At 35.4% G+C, this 22,273-nt stretch overlaps 1 protein-coding gene across 5 annotated transcripts in view; it reads right to left on the reverse strand.

Annotated features, from left to right (window-relative positions):
- The window catches only part of FMN2 (formin 2), a 154,975-nt gene that overhangs the window by 25,871 nt on the left and 106,831 nt on the right, over positions 1-22,273 (reverse strand). For 4 of the 5 annotated variants that reach the window (XM_079330079.1, XM_079330078.1, XM_079330077.1 and 1 more), the window contains one exon: positions 7,299-7,350. In XM_079330079.1, coding sequence (XP_079186205.1) covers positions 7,299-7,350 — 52 coding nt within the window. Of the gene's footprint in view, positions 1-7,298; positions 7,351-22,038; positions 22,133-22,273 lie in introns of those variants that run through there. The other variant, XM_079330080.1, reaches the window with a different exon arrangement.

Consider the following 22,273-nt stretch of genomic DNA (forward strand, 5'->3'; position numbering starts at 1 on the left):
TCTTAGAGTCAATTACGAAAAAATCCCATGAAAGGAAATTGAAAGACTTCAAAATCTGTCTTGATGAACTGTCAGGTTGGAAAGGTCTTTATTTGCATTTTTCAAATTTTAAGCACTTGAGATTCAAGTCTCAAGTTATCCCAATACATTCTCTTCATAGAAGTGAAAGAATCTTTGTGTAGATGAGTACAGAAAATGGGCAGAATTTTCTATAAGGATTGTCTAAATGAAAAGGTGGCAGCCACTGGACTTAACAGAAATTAAGCAACCATATCAACTCTGGATTTGTGAATCATCAACATTCACACATCCAAGCAAAGCTAGACAAACCATATTCCTTTGGCCTGAGAACACCATCTCATGTCTGGAGGAGCTGTTCCCATCCCTTCCAGGGATACTTCCTGATGTTTCTGGCTAGGGGTGAACATGCCCTAATTGTTTTCTTTAGAGTGAAGCAGGAAGTTTTACCTCCTTCACAGACTGATTAAGGTAGAAGAGCTATATTTCATATAGCAGCTGACAAAAGAAGCTGGTGAGGTTCTCTCATGAGAAGCCCTCCTTTAGCACATAGTACAGAAGGGATCTGGCCCAGCAAAGCTGTTTCTGAACCAGCTTGATAAAACAGTCAAGAAACAAGGCAATGAGACCGAAGAACAAACCCAGGGAGGGCAAAGGGACAATGCATTTTTCCCAGTCACCTAATCTCCACAGATTAGAAGCACAGCAGAGTTTCAGAAGTAGGCTGTAGCAATCCCTGTATGGTGGATTGGCTGGTGGATGGCAGCCTTCCATCAGCTGGAAATTGTTATGGAAGGAATGACCTATATTGTACAGATTATTACTGGATAGTTCCCAGATGATTTAATACAGCAGTTGTGACCTAATTAAATCCCATCCCTGACGTTCTGCTTCTCTATTTGCATATACATGACAACAGCGACATAATATTGTAATACTTGAAGTAAATCATAACATCCAGCATAGAAGAAAGGAACAATTCCCTTGGCAAATCAACATGAGAGTAAAAGAGAGACATTATCCACATTTAAGTCACAGTCCTTGGAAATGTAAACACTGACTAGAAGGTCTTAGGAAACAATCTAACCAAAGAGCTCAGGTAGATAATATGATGAAAGAAAAGTCCTGCTGAACATAATCAGAAGCTGATGCACAAGGGAGAGGCACTGGAGCTAATCACACATGCACACACGCACACAAGAGTCTTACTTCAGCTGCAACAGCTCAAGAGGAATATCTTGAATTTTTGAGGGCTACTCAGTGAAACCACCTGCTGAACATAAACTGGAAGCCAAACAAAATGTGCCACGTTGAAATACTTTAATTCATGTATTTTTTTTCCCACTAATTTTATGAGCTACATGGTTCTTCTATGCTTTTCCCTTTTTTTTAATCCTTAGTCTGATGCCATTAGTTTTAGGTTGATCAGATCCAAGTTGTTTTAACTATATTGCTATCAGGGTGTTAGCTGTATTGCTATCAATGCTACTTAGCCATGTAACTGTAGTTGCATCTTAAACTAAGGTCCTTTATCTTTTACTGTAAGATCCAAGAATAAACCCTCTGCATGAACTTTAGAATAAGTTGCATTAGAAAATCAGTTTACGTTGCAGAATATTAGATCTCTCAATTATATCCCAGTCTGTTAGGAGTTGTATTACCATTTGCTCATGCTAGCATTGAATGCCATTAAATGAAAACTAATTTCAAACCAATAAAATACAATTGTTTTTCAAAGCAATTAGGCCAAAATCTTTAAAAGACAATGCTTTTACAGGCAAAAATCAATCATCCAAATTGTTAAGGTCTTGGCAAATATTTTCAGAAAAGGACAAGGACTTCATCTTCCAGGATAAGACCAATAATCCATATTTTAAAAGAGACTTTCTGACATAACTAAACCGCTGGCTAAGTTTCCATTACTGCATATCTACTGCTCCTGATATTTTGTCAGAGACAGGATACTAAACTAGAATGATCCAAACTGTTTAACAGACTGTAAGCTTCTTCTATACACATTTCCTCTGCTCAGCAAGTATTTACTTTTTGCTGATCCAACTAATGTATACCTACGGTCTGAAATGTATTACCCTTAGCAATTCCAGCCTACATGCTGGGAGCCACACATCGAGAAATAGACATAACAGTGAAGCAACCAACAATAGATGAATGGCTCAAGAGTAGTGAAAGACAGAATCCCATAGCATATTCTTGCCTTTCAGTTAAAAGATTTCTCCTGGTGTTTTTTTTTTTTTTTTGTTTTCTTTTTTTTTTAAACTACATACCTCTTCCATTCTAAGCTTTTCACCAGTTTATTTCCATCATTAACTCAATTTTCACTTTAACTTTACAGTTCACTTTTGGAAACAATCCAAAACATTGTGTGGAGGGTAGTGAGGTGGGAGGAACAGTTAATGTTTTAAAGGATTACCAGACTTAGGTGCTACATTTCGAGGTGTTGCTTTTCAGCAGTGCCATTGTACCATACTGTCTGCTAGTTCTCTAAATGTCATCGACTTGTCAGCTCATAAGCAGGTGTAAACCTTTGTTCCTCCCAAGTTCTCATGTTCAGTGATGTCAATGGAAGTCTGCAAAGAGTGTTGTGTCAAGAATACTGGGGTTTTTTGCAGGCAATTTAAAGGTAAACATTTCTCTTCAAAATTAATGGCACTTTGTTGCTACAGCAAAAGAAAGCAACAACACATTTCTAACTGGATTATTAAAAGTCCTGAAAACAGAAGAGGTGCCTGGGAGGCTGCTCTCAGAAAGCACTTAAAAGCCCAAAAATCACTGGAATGTGCAAGTAATGGAAGCAAATTATAAAATAAACCAAATAAAAATATCCAGACATGGAGAGATGAGCATTTCATACCAAGCCACACACATCCAAAACTCCCAGTTGATACTTACGTCAAAAGGAAAAAAAAAATTCCTCTGTTTGACTTTTTATAAAACAAATATATATTCTCATAATGCACTGAGATTTTCTAATGAAAAAATTAAATTCTAGGACTTTTATAAAATCAGTGATGTACAGAAACCAGGACAGCAAGTGGGATTTCTGTCTTTCCAGGTCTTGTTAGGCATCAATAGGCTAAAGAGATGAAGGGTTTTAAATTGTCAGTGTATGAGACTGTTGACTTAGTGACTTATCACTTCAAGCAGAGTTATACTATCAGAAATACTAAAAAACCAAAACCAAACTAATAAAACAAACAAACAAAAAAACAACAAAACAAACAAACCAAAAATGGAAAAGATATTTAGTATTCTTTAACATTTCTAGCATAAATTGTCTCTTACAGGAGTGGAATATGAGTTAATAATATGAAATATGAGTAACTGAACAACTTTCAGTGCTGCTGAATTGTATTTAGAATCAAATGATTTATTGTTAGACAGAGATAGCAGGAAAAATTGAAGATCATCTGTGTCTTGGATACATATATTAAAGAAAAAGATTAATTAAATTTCTAATAATTCCCAAGGTGTTATTCCAAGAAGAAACTGATAAAGGGGAAGGAAAAGATCATCTTAACTATTACAATGGAAGAGAGATCAGCGTTACAAGTCTGGATTTATTTGCTTTTTAAAAAGATGTGAAGCTGGAAGCCTTCTAAAGAGATGAGAACTTAATTCTGGGAGAGGTATTATAGGAAAAAGTAATAAAGTTACATGCTATTCCTCTAGAGCTATGTAACTGTTGAGTAGCAAGGCAGAGAATTAGGACCTTCAACTTCACTGAATGTTGTTTCTAGTAAGTTCAGTCAGGTTGTTTAGCTGTTGGTTCTTGGAAATGAAATGAAAGGAGTAACTCATTTCTGATTATAAGTCTGCAAAAAGGCATTTCTGCTGTTGCTATTGCCTTTCACCCTAGCAGTGCAAACAAGGTATCACTTGTCATATTATTTGGGCAATAATTTTGTTGCAATCTCGGTTCCTACTTGCTGTGGATACTATGATAAAAATCTATATCATTGTGAAATTGTATTAAGCATAGCTGCAAACAATAAAACCTCAATATTTTTCTTGCTGCTTAAGAAAAATCACATCTGAAAAGATGAAAGATTTAACACTAAGTAAATGAAAATATAGAAAATAGAGAGTATATCTATAACATAAGTCTTGGGACAGTGGGCATTATTTGAAATTTAAAAATAAAAACAGAAGAAAATATAAAGGGGCACTGAATTGAGGACTCCTGATATACTGAAGCATCTCTTTCCCCTCCTCCTCTCTCTTTTCTGTTTTACTTTCACCTCCCCCGAAAACGAGTGATTTTTGCTTTAACTTGACAAGTATTTCACAGTTTCTCAAGCATTTAGCAATGAGGATCTAATTGGAAAGTGCCAGGTTCTTTCTTATTACACTTTATCAATATTGTTAAGGGAATGATGTAATTGTTTGGGGTTTGGTGAAGACATTCCATGTCACTTCAGTGTTAATACCAGGCTGGAGCCTTCCTTGTCTGCCTGTGTAAGCTAGATAAACATAGACCTGTGTGCTTTCTTCTCATCTCAGGATACTGACTCAGAGAGATCTTGGAACATATGCCTATTGCGAGCTAAACATTTCACTTTTCATTTTATCCATGTGCCAGAAATCCATTCCTTGGATAAACACTTTACATACTGACACTCTTAAAGTCACTAAACACGATAAATAAAGAGAGAATACATCATTTCAAAACTGATTAAACATTTTCTCACTTGTGACAAATGAACAGTCATACACTGTATGGAGTCCCTGGAGCAGACATTCCATTTTCTTTGTCTTCATTTTGTGAGTAAGATTAACTTTCCATTTCAGCTCATCTATTGCACAACCGAGCTTTTTTAAAATACACATAGCTGCATTTTCCCCAAATCATTATTCATTTCAGAAACATTTTTTGTTATAGCTACAAGAGCTTTTCTTTTGGACTTTTATATTTTAATGGAGAGAAACGAAAAAGAAAATTAATAATAATTATAATTATAATAATAGTAATATCATAGTTTTTAATGAAAGCTAAAGAAATACTTCCATGCAGTAGACCTGAACTTACACATGGGCTGAAGTCACCCACTTCAACAAGGAAAATCCAAGCACATTAATCACATTAACTTTGCTCCATCTAATCCATCACTTTTCCTTGCACTACATGCTTGCCTTGTCATCCTATGCACTGCTATCTACCTATGATTAGTCAAATGCAACTAATCTTTTATTTAGTTTCTTAAGCTCCTATCATCTTTTTCACCCACCTCTTCCAAAACAGATCCCAAGCATTTTATTTCCAAGCTAAATTAAAAACCTTACTGAAATAATCACACATAATATTAAAACTGCATATGAAGTTGTCTTCAGTGTTCTGACAAATACCACTAATCTGATCAAGAATTTCAGTCGGAAGGTGGAAGGAAGAAAGAAAATATCCTTGCTGGATATTCACAGAAAGGAGGAGCAGTGAAGCAGAATTTTCTTCTTTGACAAACTGTGTTAAAGGAGCCGGGAGAAGAAAGAATTAGGGCAAGCCAGAAGAGGCAAACCAAGTTGAACAAGAATTCATGGAGCAGCAGTTTGCTTTCTTCCCCTATCAGGCTAATAAAAAGCAATACAAAATTTTTTGATAACATGGTTCCAGTCTAGTCAGGGAAAAAGATTAGAAAAGAAAGTTAATTAGACAACAAAAGATAGTGATAAACCACAAGATTTCTGAACTGATTGAAGATCCCACTGTCATTAGATTTCTGTCACATTTGGACTTGTATTCCAGTCCATTTTTGTCCAGACAAATCTTTTCCTTAAAAGAGCAATCTGAGATGACAAAAATCTAACAGTGCCATCTTCTAACGAAGTTTTATTTTGAAGGAAAATTTTAAATGCAAGAATTATGTAACTGAACAGCTAAACAAAGCTAAGAAATGTCAGGAATGCCTTTCATATACTTGAGCAAGAGGTGTGATACAAAGCCAAAGCAATACCCTAATATTATGTCAACTTGTTAGAGTGTTGTGCTAATGGCTCCAAGGTTGTGGGGTTGAACCCTCTATGGGCCATTCATTTAGGAGCTGGACCCGATGATCCTTGTGGGTCCCTTCCAACTCAGCATATTCTGTGATTCTGAAGGGAAACTTAAGGGAACACAGACCTGCCCAAAGCAGCTGTCTGTGATTCTCTTATACTCCCTTACCACACACCATGATTCCTCACATGCCACTCAAGGGTCTACCATCTCCTTACAAATAAAAAGGGAGGTTCTTCTGAGAGTGGCACTCACTCCTCTTGGCTTCTTTTTGCTATCTTTAGTAAATGGCCCAAGGGAATAGAGAAAACAAGTGGTGTTCTACCAGGGAAGACATCAACCACCCTGTGGCTTTACTGCAGGTAGCAAATCTGGGTGTTGAGGCCATAGAATGGGTAGCAAACTGTAGTAAAAACTAGAAACTTTTTTGTGATATCTTTTAGAGGAATCCTATTGAGAGACTTCATAATTCTGGGAATATAAAACAGATATATCCAGTAGTATGCATTAAGTGATAGCTGTAGCTAGTACAAAAAGAAAATGCTATTTTTATTGAAAGAAAAGCAAATAGAGTGTATGAATTTTCCTAAGTTTGGGCTAGAAATGCTGTGCACCCTGTTTTGATCTCTTGCTGGCACCGATAAAAATCTGTCCCATTCAAACACTGCTGCTGGGGAACTCTCCAAAAAAATCACAACTAACCACATGCTGTGCAAGTCAGTGAGGTTTCCAGTTTTGAAAACTGTCTCAACTGCATACATCTGTAATTAAATTTAATGAGGTATTTTGCTTCTTACCACAAAAAATATTTTAATATCTATTAGCAATTCTAGAAAGTAAGTCACATTTAATTATAAATCTCATTAATTTATTTAAAAAGTGTTTAAATAATTTTTTATAAAATGGACATTTTATAAGCACAGGAAATGATACCTAATAAATAATATTTGTTTGGGGAATGCCAAATATCTCTCAAATTACCACGATTCTGGTGTAGTATGAACAGTTTTCTATCAGTCCAAATGATATACTCAGAATTTATTTTTACATAAGGTTAATGCATTTTCTGAAAGATTAGAATAATAACTACAGTATTTCTTTAAAAAATTTCAATATTTCTTCATTGTCAAATTAAAATTAACAATAACTAAGTATCACTTTTCTTTCTGAGTGCATTTCTATACCATTCAAAAACACAGTAATGCTGGCTACCAATACAGCAACTGCTAAAAAATATTTCAAAGAAAGGTCTTACTACATTGCTCTTTCTTACCTCTTATGTGCTTCTGTCAGTGACTTTTCTTCATTTTCTTGGTCTATTTTGGCTGTAAAAATACAAACAAATAATTACAACAAGGTGAAAGATAGAGATGTTTCAGGATAATTTCAATTTTACATATGTCGTGTGTAAAATATACTGAAACCACCTGAGGATAGTCTCATGTAGGTCAATTCCAAAAAAAAAAAACAACAACCCCAACCTTTCCTGCCATTCAACAAACAACCACCCAAAAATGACACAAATTTCAATAACCAAAACCACCACTGCAAAAAAGAAACATCTAAAATTCAAAGCCTTGAAAATGAACAAAAAAAAAAAAAAAAAAAAAACTAACCAAAAAACCTTCCAATAACCTTAACAACAACCAAGTCATGAAATTGATTTAAAACCAGATCTTAAATAATGATTCCAAAAACTCAAATAATACGAGGAGGAAAAGCTGAGTAAAGAGCAGGAAGGATTCAGCCTTATAGCTTTTCTCCAAGTTGCTTGGCAATTACAAATGAAAACTTTTTCTCTCCCTGTACACACATCCATTAGTGAAGTACTAGAGCTGTAGCAGGCCATATTGAAAACATGACTAGTTTTGTATGAAAGATAGCATCATTTGGTGATCTTGTGAAGGAAATTACAAATAAGAAACTGTCATTTCCATACATTGATGTTCTCACCTAAGTTTTTTGCACACATTTCACTAAGATCACTGAAAAAACACTTAGAAAAAAATCTACAAGAATGTCCATGTTGACTTAGGCATCACCAATGTGCAAAGTAATTGTCAATCTGCTCTGTGCATCTGCTTGGGTGAAATTTATATATATGCAGTCATTCAGGTAATACAAACTAAATTTCATTTAAAGTCTGCATGCTTAAGCAGAAAGCTCTTAATTTGGTACTTGATTCCCTTTTCAAGGGAAGTCTGCTAGATTCTGGGCTGTTAACTTGCAAGGAGGATTTTAGGATTCCCAAGAGTCAGAAAGTTTTGAAGCATGAAAAGGTTCTGAACTGATCTGGTAACAAATGTCAGTGGTATCAAATTCATATAGAAATCTAAAAAAAAGAAACTTATCAGGTATTTTTTTACTACAATTTCCCTAGATAGCTCTACAATAATAATTAATTGAAGATATTTTTCTGCATTATAGATACACTGCTGTTTAAAATGGAAACCCTGATTTTAAATTTATGGGGAAGAAAATAGCAAAGCAATAGCATAATTAGGATACAAAGATAATCACTGTTTTTCAGTTAACATGTTTCAATCAACAGCAATTTACAAACATACACTCAAATAGGCATATGTAATCTATAAAAAAGATACACAAATGGAATTTCCTTATACTTCCCCAGTCACAACAATAGTCAGAGCTTTGTCTAGTGCTGCAAATGCTTTTTATTAGTAGTAATGTAGTCTTCTGAGCAGTAGCACTGCTGACTAGTGCCCGGATATTTGCAGCAGAAAATATTGTATTTAGTAATCATTACTGGAAGACTTGGCTCCACCATTGTTATCCTGAAACTGAAAAAAAGTCCTAGCAAACCACAGAAAACTTGAGGGAGAGATGGGTAAATGTTCTCAAGGAAATTGAAGAGCACGTGAATCCTGCCTGATTACAGGTTTCAATGCTGACTTAACTTGGCCCAGATTCTTCAGGTTTGCAAGGGCTCACAACCCTTTTGAGTGAAGTTCAGCCCAGTGCTGAGTGAATTTGGGCTGACTTAGAGTTTTTATTGAAAGCCTTTAATCACTTTGGATAAGAAACCAGGTGAAATGTGCCAGCTTTTACAGAATTTCAATAATACTTCAATTCTGAAAATCAAGGTATGACCAGTAAAACATAAAAGTCAAAAGAGAAGAAGCTGCACACAAATTCTGTGGATGCAATGAGATCAAATACCTCATTCTCCATTAACACAATCACTGAGTATCTGTGGATACAGCTGTTAAAAGAGATAATTCTATTACTGAAAAGTGCAATTTGGACTGCTTTCACTTAAGCATTGTTAGAAATAGAGGCTACCACATTCCATCCTGCAACAGTCTTACATACATAAGACTCATTCTTAGGATACAAATCTCTTTATAATTTCCAAGATTGATGGGATGGAATATCATTAGAGTTACTTTGTTTTAGCTATTTTCTTCTTTATTTCAAATGTTCTGCACATGTTTACAAACAATTATTTACCCACCAGTAATGGAGCAAATATTCCACAATTTATTTTTCCAAAGAGTGTAAGCATAACATATGATCTTAAGCTTATCAAAGCATGTCAGAATATCCCCATTCTGGCAATTAAAAAAGAAATTTATTGTGGTCCAGAGAAGAACAAAAATAAAATAAAGGAAAACAAAAGCAAGGTATTTCTGGTATCTATACTTTTGATAAATTCATAGAGAATTGGTATTACACAATGAGAAGAAACTCTAGAAACCCTAAATGGCAGACATGCATGTAATAGCACCTTTTTAAAAAAACAAGTATTTATGCATAAGGTAGCTGCTATACCCACAGAGAGATTTCATCCTGTATCGAATCACCTCTTGGTATCAAACAGAATCTTGCAAGGAAAAGAATTTTCTCTGAAGAAGAATTTCCTTGTGGTTTGTACCAAATGTGATGATATTTTAAAACCTCCCTCATTTAATCAAAAAGATATTACACAGGTAAAAATTTAATATGCAACCTTTTGCATTATCATTTTTCTAGACAGAAAAAGTTAAAGGTATTATGAAGATAATTCTGCTTCCACAAGATGATAGGTGGCACCAGTGAAAGAGAAAACATGTCCCTGTCTAAAGAAAATAATCAGATGACTGCTTTTGTATTAGAGACAGTAAACATCCAAGAGCTGTGGAAAATGGCTAGTTGAAGACATGCAGTGAAATTTAATCAGTAAGGGAAGAAAACCTCCTGCTATCAAAAGGACAGAAATTTTCACTATGACCTGGATACATTGGAATAACTCTTAGATGCTGAAGAAGCTGGAGATTGTTATAACTTGTGGAATGGGAATATTATCACCTGATATTAGTGGTTAGGTGTACTTTGCTCTGCACTAATCACCCCATTGGTAAACTACTTCCAATTAAGTTTTCCTCTTTGAGTAGGGGAAGGAAAAAATTCAGTTGTGATGGATCCAGTTGAAGTGTCCCAGAATGCATTAAACTTCAACATTTCACTCAATATTATGCATGTTTATTATCACTTCTTCCTCCAAAGCAGTTCATCACAGATGTAAAAAGAGTGCATGAAAGGCACTGGTTTGGCTTGTTCATTTTTGGCATATATCCATTAAGTGCCAAATGCCAGCTAAAAGGTGCCTACCTTGGAAGAACATTCAGAGGAGAAAAGTGTACCTTCTGTTACAAAGAGAACACCTGTAACAGGTGAAATTAAAAAAAAAAATATTCTATACCCAGTCCACAGTGATCATCAATGGCCAACACAAAAAAATCAGATAAATTGTGGGATGCCATGGCAGCTGACCCTGTCTGAGCACTCCCTTCTGCCTCTATAAATACTCTCTATTTCCTAGAAATAAGATTAGTTCAAAAATATTATTTTTTTTATTTTCTTTGAAAAACACTAAAAGAAATCTTTAAGTTATCCATGTCTGCTTTCCTATATATTTGGAATCCATCAGCTAATATAGTAGTGACTGCTTGCAGGTTTTCTGACACATTTAGGAATTTCTGCTTTTGAGTGAGTTTTCTTCCCAAATATTTCACTTTTTATTGGCTCATCATCTTTTCTAACACCCCCAGCTAAGAACTTGATTCTTGACACTAGTTTGCTGAAGGACATCAAATTGTTCCAAATCTATTAAAGACTATATCACACCAGGAAATATTAACCCCTCTATTTTTTGTAATACATTGGTAAGCAAAAGAAACAGCTTTATATGTTGGCCTTCACACACTATTTGTATTGTAGGGCTTTACATGCAGCCTTCATAATCCTGAAGGCATATATATTCTGAAAAATCTAGTTCAAATAATATAGCTGAAAAACAACCTTAGGTCATATTGAAAAACATGGTCATCTCAAAACTCACAGCATTTTAGAGTCAAAGTGACCTCTAACAGAGAGAAGCTACTTTATCAATGGTTTACAATATGTGCTGATGTAGTTATATTTTTCTTTTTTAGTTTGAAAGCATCTTTAATGCCTTCTTGTTGGATGACATTCCACTGTTTGCCTGCTTTTTCCATTAAGATACCTTCAGATTATTTAAAGTTGGTCTCCTTTTAAAGCAAGGTCTATACTTCCTAAACACTTTATATATTTGGTCAAAATTCAAGTACATTCCTTCCTCCCTACGTCATTGCTTACCAAGTGTGAGGACTGTACTCTATCCAAGGCTCTTATATCAATTCTTTTAACTACAGGACATACGTATCTCTTCAAAAATTACTCACATCAGATGTCCTAATTTCTATTCTAGCACTTCTTTTTTTAAATTGGCTTAAACTCACTGATTGGTGTTTTATAATTGGGGCATAAAACTCGATTTCATGAAGTTCAAAATGAGCTTTTAAACAAGATTTCACAAACAAAATCTAATTAACTTCTCAGATCTTCTGTCCTTATCAGCATATACCCACATTCCAGAATGATACATGCCATTGTTTTTTGCTCTTCCAATTATTTTTTATTAGAGTCCTGCAAATGTTACACATAAGCTTCTACAAAGGCACATATATGAATAACCATATTAAAGTGACCTATGCTTGTATGAAAATTTTATGTATTTCACCAAATTGAATGTGAGAAATAGGCACAGGCATTTTAGAAAATTCTAGTCTTCAGAAGAAGTAAAATTCATTTTTCTATAAATACTTTTTTGTTTTCAAAAAGCCTAGAAGATGAAATTAAATTAAATGGGGTTCAAAGGCAAGGATATAAACCACTGATTGACCACAAATTGTTCCCTCTGACCTCAGTGGATCATTTTGGATGTTATGCTAAGTTCTCTGCAGAAGTCAAGCCACAATGAATGAACACAACTGCCAAGTATCCTTTCCCTTTTAGTCCAAAAACCTCTCTACTAGTCTCCTCCAAATTTCACCACTATATGTTATGTACTAAATCTGACTTTTAAAAAAGCTAATAACATGAATATAGCTATTTTCTATATGTACAGACTATTTTCTGTGTGGATATTGCAAAAAAATCTATTGTCTCTATTTCTAGTTGTTGCAATTTCTTGCTTGAAAGTGAGATATTTCACTATCATTTCTTCCACAGGATTAAAAAAATCTAAAAAAATTATATTTTATTTAAAACCAACTGGAAACTCAAGATGTACAGTAACTGTTTCAGAGTAGGATTATTGTGCTTCCGTGTTATATTATTAAAAAGCAGGAAGAGTCATAGAAATCCTTTTTACTGGAAAAAAAGCCCCAAAAATAAAAAAGAAAACAATTACTAATATTTTTACAAATCCTTTTTAGAGATTTACCAGAATCTTTAAAAAGGACATATTTTCTTCCACACTGGTGATGAGTGAATAGTAGCTGGGGCTTTGGAAATATACCAAATGTCTCCACTGGCAGAGGCACAAATTCAAAGAAAAGTCCCAACAAAACTAAACTAGGAAAAAAACAGAGCTAGTTTATCCCTTTTTCTTAAGAAATGTGTGTAACCTGTCACTTTTGCCCCATCTTCATTAAGGCCTGAGGAGCTGAGGTACCTGACAGAGGCCATGAGGACATCTTCTGTGGGCATCTCAAGCATGTGACGAGGACAGAAAGAAAGTGGATGTAGAGAGAACACTGGATGAACCACCAGCACAAGCAAGAGCATGCAGTTACTCTGCTGTTATTAGGGTCTAAGTTCCAAGTTTACAAGAGCTTTATTGGTGCTTCTGAGAAAATTCCCCTCTGCTCTTTGGTTGTACATATACTTTTAAACACCCTCAGAAAACACCAAAACAACACTTAAAGATTTTTTTTCCAGTTAGCATACTATTCAAGACTATGTTTTGAAAAACCTTGAAACACCAAAGCAGAATAGCAAATATACCACAATCAATAGAAAGCACTTGAGAAAAGTTTCTTTCTTCCCTTCTCCTTTTACCCCAACTCCCTTTTAGACTTTTGAATTTGTTTTGCTTCAATTTTTGGATTTTGTTGGTGTTTGTTGTCTTTGCATGTTTTATTTAGTGTGCTTGGGGGCATGAGTGGCACTAGGAAGAACTAAGCCATTTTAGATGGACACTGTCAAAAAGGAAGTGGGTTTTGGGGAAGGCTATAAAGAAAAGTTAGACTACCATTAATTTTTAAATTATACCAGGGGCTTGTGCTGAGTGGCTTTGTGAAAAAAAAGCATAAAACTCAAGCTGAGAATTTAATATGAAGTATGGAAGGGATTTGATGAGAAAAAGACTCAAACCTAGCAACTAATACACATTAGCAGTGTCCTCTATGTATAAATGTACTAGATAATCATAATCACACAACAAGCTGACCCCTTATAGCCTATTCAGAAAGTATTCCAAGTAGACCTTGTAAGTCTCCTCAAGTTGCATTCAAACACCCTGACAGAGCTTTTGTTCCACCAGAATTTTTTGTTGTTGGTTTGTGGTATGATCTTGACCCAGTGATTACTGTCTGTAGTCACCATCTGGCCCCAGTCCCTGTTGCAATTTAAGCTATTTCTGCTGAACCAGTTTCAAAGGGCTATGAGTAAGGAGATGCACGAAACTGCCATCCCATTTGATCTCTCCATCTCTCTTAAGGGAATATCACATCTTCTCAGGTAATTGAATACAGGAATGCATCTGAGTAATCTCAGATGGAAGGCAACAAGAATCCTTTCATCTGCTTGTCTATGTCCTAAATCTTTTTGCTTTTTTCCTCTCTTTTTATTTAAAGTGTTAACTAGTATTTGTTTATAATTAGCTATGAATGTGCTTTCCAGTAACTTTCAAGTGGAGCCAGTAGTTTTTTTCTCTTTTTTTCCAACAGATACAAAGCCTTTTCAATGACTCATTAGATTTGAGTTGCTATATTGCGTATTTCTATTTACACTGAAAAAAGATCCAAGTACATTTGGATGGCTTATCATTGGGTAAATTCATGCTAAGACAGCTTTACAAGAGAATAAAGCAAGATTTCTTCTGGGAATCCTATCAAGAGTCTTACATCCTTCTACACTTCCTATGACAAGTTCATAAAAGGCTGTAAGCATGAAGAATACCTGTTCCCCCTCCCCCATTTTCTGAGATTTTTTTATGCATACAGGTAAGAGAATATTTAAATAGAACATTCAGATTTAGGCATTCAGACCTCAATTTCTTAAAGATTACTTGGGATACAACATCCAATATGCTGAACATTTTCCTGATGGTGGTATTCCTTTTTTTTTTTTCAAAACCTATGATCAGTTGAATACATGAATATTTATATTGATTCCAGCCAATTATACTTCTTTAGACGTTGTACACTCCCACAACACGAATGTAAATCATGTGCTAGCTCCATAGATTGTGAGCAAGATCAATAGAAGCACAGCTTAGAACCTCATTGAATATGCTAGGACAGAAACTTGAACTTCCTCAAAAGAAAAAAAAAATATTAAGCTTAATGCTCTATAAAAGGAGGTTTACTTTTGACTCAGTATTCCTCAGCAAGTGGTCCAGCCACACTGCCAAAGCTGCAGAAGACAAAGGCAAGGACTGAGAGAATGAAGAAGACGACTAGGTTTGAGACTCCCTAAGGAACCCAAAGGTACAGAAGTTTATGGGACCTGATGAGATTCATCCATGTCAGAGGAAGTGGCTAAGCCACTATCCATCATATTTGAGAAGTTGTGGCTATCCAGTGAAGTTTTCAGCGACTGGAAAAGTGGAAACACAAACCTCATTTTAAAAAGGGAAATAAGGAAGATCTGGGAAACTATAGCCCAGTCTCAAGTCAGTGATGGGCAACATCATGGAGCAGATTACCCTGAAAATTGTGCTAAGGCAAAGGGAAAATAAGGAAGTTAATAGTGACAGCCAGTATAGATTCATTAAAGTGCAAAGACTGCCTGAAAAATGTTGTGGCTTCCTATGGTGGGGTTCCAGTGCTGGTGGATAAGGAAAGAGTACTGATGTCATCTGCCTGGAATCATACAAACATTTGACACTGTTCCCACATGACATCCTTGCCTCTAAACTGAAGAGACACAGGCTTGACACATGGGACACTGGGTGGATAAAAAGCTGGCTGATGTTCACACTCAGTGACTTGTGGTTAACAGCTCAATGTTCAAGAAGAAAGCAGTGACAAGTGGAATTACTCAGAGATTGATTTTGGGACCAGCCCTTTTAAACAGCTTTTCTGGCGACATGGACAGTGGGATTGAGGACACTCAGGAAATTTGCTGATGACACCATGTTGTGTGGTGCTGCCAACACCATAAGAGCTTTGTGCTGTTGGGGAGGGACCAGAGAGGCTGGAAAGGTGGGCCTATGTCAACCTCATGAAGTTCAACCAGGCCAAGTTCAACAGGTTGTCTATAGAGTTTGTGGATGTCCCATCCCTGGAAGTGTTCAGGGCTGGGTTAGATGGGGCCCTGAGCAGCCTGGTCTGGTGGAAGATTTGCCTGTCCATGGTCAGGGCTTGGAACTAGATGATTTTTTAAGGTCCCCTCCAACCCAAACCATTCCATGATTTGAAGGATGACATCTCTTGTCAGCTGAATTGAGGCAGAGAAAAGTGGGATCCAAATCCAACATTCTAAAAAAACCCCCAAACAATAACAATAACTTAAAAACCCCAGTAAATCACTCCATCATACTTAGAAATGCATTTTTTAGCAGCTACTCACTGTAATGTTGTCATGTCATTCACATTCACAGAAGTAAAATGCATTGTATTTTGTGTGCAGCTTTGAGCTTCGTGTCCCCTGCTACTGATCTTATATCCTACACTGCTTAAAGGTCTCAGTCATATCAGGACTAGGCTGGAAACAGATGTAAATTAGACAGCATACTTATGACTTTAGGTACACTAAAGATCCAGCAAGAAAATTGTTCATCTGTGAGTCTGGACTTCACAGTGCTGAAGAACATGTGCCATTGTGATTAGGGTTCATGAAGGACCTAAGTGCTCTAAAGCTTAAATATCCTCTTAATTTTCATTCTCTATCCCAAGAACTATGTCATAAAAGAAGTCTTGTTTGATTACATTTTTACTGGAGAAGAGATTTAAAATGTGAATTTTCTGCTCTCCCCAACTATCCACAAGGTTTCTAGTAACTGCTTTTCAGAAGGCATTTTTTAAAGTCTTTTGAGTTGGATGACTTCATGCCATTGTGATACTCATATACTGCTCTCATGTGATGACAAAATATCTTTTTTAACTCTACCACATCTGTACTGTCTGAAACCACTGGGATGCCTACAAAAATGATTATATTAGATCCCGTGCCAAGGCACAAAACAGCCAACAGTCCCAGTCCAAAAGTTTGGTCTTTCATGGACCTTGAAGCAAGGTAAGGCTAATTCAGTAAAGCCTGTCTAGTTTTGCAAATGCAACACAATCCAAATTAGGATTATTATGTGAAAATGCACACCAATGGAGGTGCTGACATCTGAAGTAGGGACAAGTTTATATCATGCTGACGTTAAACTATTCATCAGCATTAAGATGTCAGTGGGAGATTTAAAAAATACTTTCAGGACTCAAAGAACAAGTTTTAAAAGCTCCTTCAATAATTCAACAAAAAGAATACTAACAGAAAAAATGTAAACATTCATAAAATTAAACTGCTTAAGTTTAATTTCTCCATCTTTTGTTCTAGTGAGTTTATGTTGTTTGCCCTTCATATCCCTCCAACATTTTCCTTTCAAATGACAAAAAAGTATTTTTTAGATCTTAGCAATGAGTATATTTTGGTAATAATAATATTTAAAGTAAATATCTCCACATAAATTACTAATATCCAACCTCTTAATGCTCTGTGCAATCTTTTAAAGAAAAACAAAAACACATTTATTCATATATCTTCCTAATCACGCTTTGGTCACATTTTCATAAAATTATTTTTAGAAAAATTATTAACTACTGTTATGTTCTCCTTTATATTTATCAAATTACAAAAACAATATTTAAAGAAAATGGAATCTGCAAAATCAATCATTCTGGGTTAGAAAAGGCCAGAATTAAGATTATCCTAGCAGCACTCATTTTGCAATCAACTACAGTATTTCTGGAGCCAGGAACTTAACACAGACGTCCAAATTCAATCTGATGCTTTAGTCTCATTCACAATCCATCATTTGATGGTGCACAGCCTTTTGCTATTTGACCTAAAAGAACAAGTCATGACCAACTATCTGATTGCACTACAGCGACAAATAGAACTCAATGGGATTTATACATTCCTTTAGTAACAATTTGGAAACTGGGTTCCTAAATGCTCTTCCAGGCAAAAGGAGATAGGTACAGACAGTAGAACAAACAGGACAATTTTAACATCCTTATTCTGTAAGAGCACAAGGATGGAACTAGAATTTAGGTCTGGAGAAGAGCTGTATTCTTGGGTCCAGCAGAACAAAACCTGGTACTGGTATTCATTTACAATAGCAGAACAGCAGAATTTTCCAAAATAAGACTGGAAGGAACAAAAGATTCAATGGTTGCCCTGTGGTTCCAAACTCAAAATCACATAATAAGAATAATTCTTATTGGTTTTAAATGAATTAGTCAACCATCAGAAAAATTTGGTTTTTACTTCTGCAAGCAATGCTTTCATTTCTCCCATGGCATAATATATTTTCTAAAGTGTAAACTGAATTATATTGGCTTGGCTTCTTAATATGATGTAGGATGATTTACTCAGACTTGAAGTCCACAACACTTTACCAATTTTTATATAATCTCAGTGGAAAAAGCTGTGATTTCAACATATTGAATCTTCCCACTTCCCAAACAAGGCTTACTATTCTGAGGGACTGATGGTTTCTACCTCCTGCCATAAGCTTCCTGCTTTATCAAGCTGACAAGGATGCCCAGCCTAGACAGCATCCCAACAGCAAACACCCAGAGACTCCTTTCCACTGCAAAGTTAACCATAGACAAAACCTGGGGACTAGGAATCATCTGTGGCTCATGCACAGACAGTTCTTCCAGCATGAGCTGGGTAACCCATCCCGTGGGTACAAGATTAAAGGATTACTAACTGCTAATGAAATTCTTCTGCAAACTGCATGGTAATTAGTACCCTCAGAATTTCCCCACTGCCTCATATCAGACTCACTTTCACCAGGAAAATAAGTGATTTCTGAAATTTTCTAAACTGGTGGATGTGATCTCTCATGTATTTGCATCCCTATCTATCCACAGGTACATATGGAGAAAAAGGTCCCAAATAGGGCTCTGCTTTCAACTATTGTCATTTAAATTGTGATAACTTGTGGGGAATAACTCAAAGACAAAAATTGTCACTGTATATAGCCTGTATTGGGGACATGGAAATTTTAAATTCCCTACTACTTGTAATTAATACATTTTCATTGGAAAAGAACAATTTACTAAATTTAGTTATATAATACATATTGGAAATGCCTAAATAAATGGTTATAAAAACAAAATAAAGAATTTTGAAGAGTTTTGTATTTTCTGACAACTTTTCTTCAATATCCTTTTTTGAAGTAGATTTTCCTTTTTCTTTTTTTTTTTTATTTTTTTAAATTGTATGGCTATGGAGAAGTTTGCAAAAAACAAATTTTGCATTTGTAAGAGCAGGAGAACCACATCATACATTTGGTAATTTGATGTGATTTCAGTATGTAGACTCAAAGACAGGACATGAAAAGAATACAAGAAGGAGGAAACATGGAAGAAAACAACAGAACCTGGAAGAACAGAGAGGATTTTGTTGGAGGTTTTGAAGCACACAGACCCTTAAAAATCCAGTGCATAGGATAAATCATGCTTGCCAATTCTCACTAAGCCAATGTAGAAAGGAGAGCACAGGTAATTCAACCTTCTGTTCAGTATGCTGATCATTTTAGGAATATCATGAAGTCCTTCAATAAGGGATTGGCACCCTGTCACTAATTTGCATACTTTAATGCACATGCTGATTGTTTAGCCTAATGAGTTGGACAGCAAGGCAAATACTGAACAGCCTTCATCACACATACCACTACAATTTTAATCTAAAAATGCCATGGTTCTGAACACATACTCGCCTCTTCCCCTTCTTTAGCTTTCAAATGAAACCATCTTTACAATCAAGCTAGTCATATGCAATCTTTTTTTTTTGTCTCTGACGAATCTAATAAAAGTGTTAACATTTAAAAAAAAATTTTAAACATTAATACATCATTAGCAACAATCAGCTAGACTAGTTGCAGTAACATAACTCAAAGTTATCTGGCTGTGTGTGACAGTAACTATGCTTTTAAAACACAGCCTTTCTAACCCCTTGCCAGGGATATTTAATTTGGTGTCCAAGTTTTCTTGCCTATGGGAAAACCATTTTCCATTTTAGCTGCTTGCAACATGTACAAGTGAATATGCTGCAAGTAACCAGCTACTTTGAACTTTTGGGTCCCATTATGCACACAAGTTATCTACTCTGAAAAGGCATCATATAAACATGCCAAATTATTCAACCTTATGAAAAATGCTTTTCATCTGAATTATAAGCTAAAAACTTTTTCTGACTTTAGAGAAACTGGAACTTGAAAAGATAAAAAACGTAAAGCTTGATTTTTCTTTGCCCAGAGCATATGTTATATAAACAAAAAATCCCCAAAAGGTGCCAAGAATTGTCCCTCTGTTTTTCTAAATGATCACGTGTGCAGTCTAGCTGAAAAGACTCATCGATTATGTCTACACAAACAACAAAAGCCCTTAGAAAAAATATCTAGATCAAAAGCCTGTCAAACACTGAACAGGAAAGAGAAATCCTGCTTTAAACATGGCCTCTTTCAAGTCGGAATTCAATCCATGAAGTAAAAACAAAGGATTTCATAATGAAAGGTATTTAAATGACTTTATTTTTGGAACTTAACCAGGGATTCTTTCTTGCTATATGTTAGCCTTTGTCTTTCTTACATTGGGACAGAATTCTGCATAACAGGCTCCAAGGTTTTAAAAAAATGTAGAAATTCTTTAGTCACACTTAACTGTGTTCACAATACAGATTTCCAATTATTTTTATCAAAATGAGTCAGTGACATTATGGGGATCTCCTTTTGTCAACCACCCCACAATGTACAATTAATATGGGAACACAGCAAAGCTCACAATGGATGTAATGGATATCCTTTTTTCTTTTCTATTTCCTCACTCTCCTAAAGTACAGACATGTAATCACAAAGGAAATTGCATATGCTTGCAAAACCAGATCACTATACAACATATATAAAATTATATTCTGGAAGAAACAGCCAGAAATCATAAAATAAGCATAAATATCAAGTTAGATACTTTTAAAAATATAGTTTCTAAAAGAAAAAACACAATTTTAGCAAATTTTACTGTCTGCTGAGACACAATCATATAACCATGGAATGGTTTGAGTTGGAAGGGACCACAAAGGTCATCTAGATCCAACCCCCCTGCCACAGTCAGGGACAGCTTTCACTAGACCAAGCTGCTCAGAGCTCCATCCAACCTAGCCCTGAACACTTCCAGGGATAATGCCCATTTTGATTTCCTACTCTGCTAATAAGGTCAAAATTACATGATTTACAGCGTGCCAGTAGTGATACTTTGCAGACAAACTTGTCCCCTATCTATACACAAAAACCATAATATAAACTTAATGCAAAACACTTGCTATGCGTTCAATCATACCAGTACTGCAATATTTATATGCCATATACAAAACCAGAACACAGTTTCAAATCAGTTTATACCTACTAGTGCTGGAGGTTTGACTAGTAGACATTTGTCTTAGACATTGTCATGTTTGATGATTAAAAATATTGGATGTGCTCAATTTGTTCCCTGTAATTGAAATCCTGTAGCATCAGCACATGAGCAGTCTGGTCCAGTCCCCTCCAACCCAAACCATTCTGTGATTCTATAGGTACTCCACTTAGTGCATTTGGAGAGATAGTCATCTAGGATACTGTAGCCAGGAAAATAAATATATCTGTCAGGTCTCTCAAATCCAAAGCACATTCAGTTAATAACTGTTTCTAGATATGGTGGCTCTAGCATACCTCTAGGTTAATGAATTGATGAATCAGCCCTAGAAACATTATTCTGCATAATTTTCCTGGTCAGGAGACAACGGGTCTGCCTTCAATTATAAGAGGAAATATCAAAGCAGAAGGAGCAGAAAAATGTTAAAATTATGTTGGTATACTCATCAGGGTATTTTAACCCTGATGCATTGAATTCTAACTTGTATTAAAAGCAAACTGGTCAATGCAGATTAGCATTTCAAGAGATTCTCCGACATACCATTAGCCAAAACCTAAAGTTATCCATACTATCTATAATCTTGTCAAAGAAAGGTCTAGCAAAACACAGTCTATTCATTTTTTTAAGTGCTTTTCTACTAATACTCCTGGATATTTCTAATATACTTTTTCTTGAAGTGTTAACCATTAATCTCATCCAAGTATTTCATATGGATTTGCAGTGTATCTGGAAAACCTTTAACTACTTTTGTTATGCTTATTCCATGTTTTTGGCGCATACAAAGGAATTATCTCATTGGAATGAAGTTAATGAAATGGATCCAGCTTCAATAATTTTTCAAGGAACAAAGGCTGTAAATTTGTTTTCTACTGGAATGTTGAACTTAGAAGATCACATACTCAAGCCAATAGCATTTGTCTTTGCTGTCATGCAGAGAGTGAGTCACCTATAGTACAAGGGAATAATTTTGCAAATCTGTTAGAACTGTGTGGCATCTGATTAAACTAATCCATGTCTTTCTGTGATGCCAAAATAAACAGTCCCCTTCCCACAATGTATAAACATTGTTCCCATAGCTTTCCTTTGA

The sequence above is a fragment of the Erithacus rubecula genome, assembly GCF_903797595.1.
Source record: "Erithacus rubecula genome assembly, chromosome: 2".
NCBI classification, from domain to species: domain Eukaryota; kingdom Metazoa; phylum Chordata; class Aves; order Passeriformes; family Muscicapidae; genus Erithacus; species Erithacus rubecula.